Below are 6,000 nucleotides of genomic sequence, written 5' to 3'. Positions count from 1 at the left end.
TCAGATAATACTCTGCCTTCCTATTCTTACCACCAAAGTGGATAACCTCACACTTATCCACATTAAACTGCATCTGCCATGCATCCGCCCACTCACACAGCCTGTCCAAGTCACCCTGCAACCTCATAGCAACTTCCTCACAGTTCACACTACCACCCAGCTTTGTATCATCTGCAAATTTGCTAATGGCACTTTTAATCCCTTCATCCAAGTCATTAATGTATATTGTAAATAGCTGCGGTCCCAGCACCAAGCCTTGCGGTACCCCACTAGTTACTGCCTGCCATTCTGAAAGGGACCCATTTATCCCCACTCTTTGCTTTCTGTCTGTCAACCAATTTTCTATCCATGTCAGTACCCTACCTCCAATACCATGTGCTCTAGGGTGAGTGCTACGGCCTCCACTCTCTGCAACTTGATGCTCCCACTCTCTCTGCTGCAGGGTGAGTGCTGCGGGCTCCACTCTCTCTGCTGCAGGGTGAGTACTGCGGGCTCCACTCTCTGCAACAACAGCAGCAGCAGCACGTGTGTTTTGTTATTCCCGCCCCTGATTAGACACCATTTCACGCCGGGCCCCAAACGCGCCAATCACTGCGTCCCTTCCCCCTGTTTACCGCCTATCAGAGGCGGGGCCCGTCGCTCACCCGACCAATCACATGACCGTGCCCGGGGCCGGTTTAAAGCCCACTGACGACACGACGGCGAAAGTGGGCGGGACCTCACCACAATGCACGCTGCTGATTGGCTCCGCGACTGTCAATGGTGAGGGAGGATATATCGGGGGGCGGGCACACAGCCTGAGTTCTCTGGTCTGATTGGTGCAGCCCGCCGTCAATATCCGCGCCGGCTGCTGGAATGCGCCCGCCCCTGCGGCGGTTGGCTGGCGCCGCTGTCAATCAACCGTTTCCGGCGGCGGCCGAGGGCCCGGCTTGTTTTTTTTGTTCTCGCTCCGGTCAATGTGCGGCTGCAAGTTTACAAAATGGCGACGGTGCCGGTGTACTGCGAGTGTCGGCAGCCCTACGACGCCGGCCGCTTCATGATCGAGTGCGACGTCTGCAAGGACTGGTTCCACGGCAGGTAACCGCTCGCGGCCTGTGTCAGGGCAGCCGAGCCCCGGGGGCCTCCCTCAGGAGCTCCCGGCCTTTAACAACCGCCCCCATGACTCTTTAACAAAGGGAGCGGGGCCGGGACGGCATTGGGGAGCCCGGGCAGGTAGTTGTGGGACTGTCCCCGACCGGGCGGTCTGTGTCTGTGTCTGCGGCGCTGTTCTGCCCCGGCGCCAGCAGTGCGGATCCTCGGGGAAAGATCGCCCACCGGCCGTAACCCCGGCCTCTCGCCACGCTATTTTGGGGCAAAGAAGGAGTGGGTGTCGCTTGTCCCTCCCTCGGCCCGTCCGTTAAGGTCACGGCCCGAGCCCACTCGATGCCCACAATCAGCTGTGGGACGCTTTGGGGCATCTCCGAAGTCTGCAACTGGCCTCTCGGTTAACGATACTTTCCCCTCTGATCCTCGGCGAACCTCATCTTGCCCCTCCGCCTCCTATATAAACACTGTGCTCTCCGCGCAACTATCTTTCGTGCCTAACTTTTTACCATCAGAATATGTTACCATGATCTATTAACTCAGTCTGTGGTATAAACTGAGTTGAGTTATTCAGCACGAAGCTAGGCATTTGTCCCACCGTGTCCCCGACATCATCTCAACCGAGTCTGCGCTGGGGCTAGTTACAACGACCAGTCAAACGACCAAGTCTAAAGAAAGGTCCCAACTCAAAACGTCGCCTGTCCATTCCCTCACCAGATGCTGTTTGATCTACTGAGTTACTCCATCACTTTGAGTTTGAGTCAACCTGCCTGCCAACTTCGCCTTTGGAATGTGGGAGGAACCGGAGCAAGCCCATACAGTCACGGCGAATGTTCAGACGCCTCACTACAGTGCCCGGGATCGGTGTTGAACCTGGGTTACAACTGTGGGGCAGCAGCACCGAACACTGTCCTGCCCTTAGTTGAGTTATCTTCAATAGGCGAAACAAATAAAAGAGACAAAGAGACTTCAGTTTTTATGTACGATTGTCTGCCCCGGGGGTGGAGGTTGGAGAGGGAGAGAGGGGAGAGAGGAGGGAGTTGATGCCCGGGACTGAACATCAGTGTACCAACGTTAAAATAGTTCTCTCCACAGTATTTATCTGCCCTTTGTCCAGTTCTCTATCCATGCAAATATGTTACACACAAATCTTTTGTGTGTACTTTAAGAATCAAGTATATTTGTAAAGTGCACCATGAACAAGCAATGGCATTCTGGCTTGCTCAGCGAGACAGGCAGTATCTCTGGAGAGAAGGGATGGGTGATGTTTCAGGTCGAGACTCTTCAAGGGTCTCGACCCGAAATGTCACCCATTCCTTCTCTTCAGACATGCTGCCTGTCCCGCTGAGCAAGCCAGAGTGTCATTGTTTGTTCTTGGCGCACTTTACAAATACACTGAGTTACTCCAGCATTTTGTGTCTACTTTCGATTTAAACCAGCATCTGCAGTTCTTTCCTCCGCATTCTGGCTTGCTGCAGCTTTACAGGCACATCTACACTACAACATAACGAATGATTATACAATAATCAATAATACAATAAATCATTAGTAGTACTGTGTGACCAGACTATAATAGTGCAAACCGAAGTACAGAATGTAACCTAAGTAAAGTCAGTTGCTGAGGTAGGATTGTGCAGTGTGGTTCACTAACCAGATGGTTAATGGGAAGAAGTTGTCCTTGAACCTGGGGGTCTCTGATCTTGGGCTCCTGTACCTACTTCCCGATGATAGCAGTGAGATGAGAACGTGGCCAGGTTGCTGTGGGCATTTGGTGATATTAGTTGTGTTTTTGAGGCAGCAATTCTTTTGGCGGAGAGGTCAGCACCCATGATGGACCAGAATAGAAGATTTGATGACATGCCATATCTCCTCAATCTTCTGGTTGAAGAGATTCTTTCTTTAATAGTCAAATGTCTATTGTTTATAGATTGCCTTCAATGCTAACTCTGCTAATCCAACTCTGTTTTCTGTGTAACAGGCAGTTTTCAATCCATGCTAATATCCTTCCTCTAATAATTCTTAATTTATGTACAGCCTCTTGTGCAGCACCTTGTCAAATGTTTTCTTCTAAATCTAAATACGCTACAGATGCAGGTTTCCCTCTATCAGATCTCGTTGTTTCGTCTTCAGAGTTTGAGCAAATTTTACAATTATTACCCTTCATAAAACCGTTTTGTCTTTGTTTGATTATATTCAGCAGTCATCAATATACCAGACAAAGAGATGAAAGACGTACAGGTATGTAGGTTAATTGGCTGGGTAAATGTAAAAATTGTCCCTAGTGGGTGTAGGATAGTGTTAATGTACGGGGATCGCTGGGCGGCACGGACTTGGAGGGCCGAAAAGGCCTGTTTCCGGCTGTATATATATGATATGATATGATATGAAAGAGGAAAAATGAGTACCACTAAAAAGGATATTTCAAGATATCCTACTAAAAGAGATTGGTTCCATGCAGATTTGTATTGGTACACGTTTCCTTTATAGAAGTATTGGTACACTCTTTGAAGTAACAAGTTCAAGTAGAGAATGAAGGGAAACTGATTGGGCCTTTGTTCAAGGAAGAAAATAACTAGTGTGGAATGAACATGGCACATGGTGGAAACATTGGTTCCATGGTGAAAATGATTGATGGGTCCTGAAATCTGTCGTAGTGCCAGGGGGTATTGGAGGTGTTATGAATATTTGTGGGAAGAGACTAGAGAAGGGGAGAAAGAATAGTCCAGGCAGGAAAATAAGTTTTTTTAAAGTATGTACCAATTTGCAGGTGAGTTTTGATCAGCATTATTTATCTATAACCACATAACAATTAAAATTTTATCATGTAGTTTTCTCAAAGGTGTAAACTCTTTGAAAATTTGAATAAGAAAATAACTGCAGATGCTGGTTCAAATCGAAGGTAGACGCAAAATGCTGGAGTAACTCAGCGGGTCAGGCAGCATCTCAGGAGAGAAGGAATGGGTGACGTTTCTGGTCGAGACCCTTCTTCAGACTGATCAATACTAACTAAAATTTGAAATATATCTTCAAATATTTGCCCTGAAGATCGGCATAAAATGCTGGAGTAATTAAGCGGGGCAAGCAGCCTCGCTGGAGAGAAGGAATGAGTGATGTTTTGGGTCGAGATTTTGCGATTGTTTATCTATGTGCAAACCCATTAACATTTTGTTCAGAAGGATATTAGAATGGTCTGAAGAAGGGTCTCGACCCGAAACATCACCCAATCCTTCTCTCCAGAGATGCTGCCTGTCCCGCTGAGTTACTCCAGCTTTATATGTCTATCTTCAACATATTTTGCCATTCTACATGAGATGATTCACTCCTCGTACTACATCCATGTGACCCCCACATTGCAGATCTTTGGGTTACAGAAAATTGTTTCAAGACTCCAGTTTTGGTTTGTAAATGCTTGGGATTTGGTGTCCAAATTGGGCGGGCAGACTTAACCATACTTGCATTATAACTGAAGTTTATCCTTTTGTTTGCTAGCCATCACCCAAATGGCAGAGGAGGAGTCAAATGACACAGGACAGTTTATCCTGTCCATGCTGGTTTTTACACCAGCTACCTCTATAATTTCTTCCATTGCTACTTTTAAGATCCTGGGATTCAATTCGTCTTGGCCTGGTGATTTATCAACTTTAAAAAGTATGAACCCCTTATTTCCTGCATTATTATCTCTCCCATCCAATATTTTGCACACTTCCTCTTTAACTACCATGTCTCAAGCAGGTGATGCACCTAGTGTCGATCATGTTTCATAATCAGGAGACATGCCTGGTGTCCAGCATGTCTCAAGTTACATTTGTCTTCCATCACTGTCAAATGTAGTGCTTTTATATATTTAATCAGTGAACGCTTCCATTTGTTAGGATATATAGAGAAACAAGGTAAATTAACTTGTACTGTCTTATCCATCTTTTTAGTCCTTTGTAATTTTTTTAAACAAAAGACCTGATCGAAGCAGGCATGAACTGTGAAGTATTGGAATCGCAATGCAGCATCCACTGCATTCAGTCGATGCCTAAATTCCTAACTCTGTCAAAGTAAATGGTGTAGAGAGAAGGTGGGGTTAAGAAGAGAGACCTCATCTACTGCACCCTGTGTTTCCTATGTGGGTTCCTGTACATCGGCAAGGCCAAATGTAGGCTCGGCGTCCGTTTTGCTGAACACTTGCACTGGGTTTGCTTGAGGCCGACGGGATCTCCCGGTTGCTAACCATTTTAATTCCCATACTGACCTTTCTGTCCTGGGCCTCCTCCATTGTCAGAGTGAGGCCACATGCAAATTGGAGGAACAGCATCTCATATTTCGCTTGGGTAGCTTACATCTTAACAGTATGACGTTGAATTCTCTAATGTTAAGTAGATTCAATTACACACCCCTCCCCCTTTCCTGCCTCCTTCCTCCACCCGAGTTGTTTAACCAGTTCTACAGTTTGCAACAATATATCCCTCTTGAGATCACACCGTCCGTAGCCAACAATTGGTCTACAAGGGAACCACCCTGTCGAGATCATCTGTTGCCAGCCCTGATTTGTCCTGGTCTTTTCTTGCCACCAGTTCTATCCCCTCCCCCCTACTTTCAGTCAGAAGCAGAGTCCCAACCTGAAGAGGCACTCATTCTTTTTCTCCAGAGATTTTGCCTGACCCCCCTATGATACTCCAGTACTTTGTGTCTATCTTTGGTATAAACCAGCATATGCAGTTCTTTTTTTCGACAGGAGAGAGTGGTTTGTTTTTGCTGACGAGCGGGTTTTATATTATAGGGAGACCAGATTGGGATGAGTTTGTGTTGAAAATCATTAGTTGAATTGCTTCAAATTTGTTTTCATTTTCTCTCCATTGAAATTTTTAAACTTCTTGTGGAGTTTGTGAAATGTATTTATTACAAGACATTGTAACAGGTGTTTTTCAT

The 6,000-nt window shown here is 46.4% G+C and overlaps 1 protein-coding gene across 2 annotated transcripts in view; it reads left to right on the top strand.

Annotated features, from left to right (window-relative positions):
* Positions 1–953: 953 nt before the first annotated feature.
* kdm7ab (lysine (K)-specific demethylase 7Ab) overlaps positions 954–6,000 on the top strand; it is a 66,461-nt gene continuing 61,414 nt past the window's right edge. For both annotated transcript variants that reach the window (XM_078417049.1, XM_078417047.1), the window contains exon 1: positions 954–1,077. In XM_078417049.1, coding sequence (XP_078273175.1) covers positions 980–1,077 — 98 coding nt within the window. In that variant the 5' untranslated portion in view covers positions 954–979. The remainder of the gene's footprint in view (positions 1,078–6,000) is intronic.

The sequence above is a fragment of the Rhinoraja longicauda genome, chromosome 20 (assembly GCF_053455715.1).
Source record: "Rhinoraja longicauda isolate Sanriku21f chromosome 20, sRhiLon1.1, whole genome shotgun sequence".
Taxonomy (NCBI): Eukaryota; Metazoa; Chordata; class Chondrichthyes; order Rajiformes; family Arhynchobatidae; genus Rhinoraja; species Rhinoraja longicauda.
The sequence above is the reverse complement of the archived record's forward strand: the minus strand, read 5'-3'. Positions and strand labels throughout refer to the sequence as shown.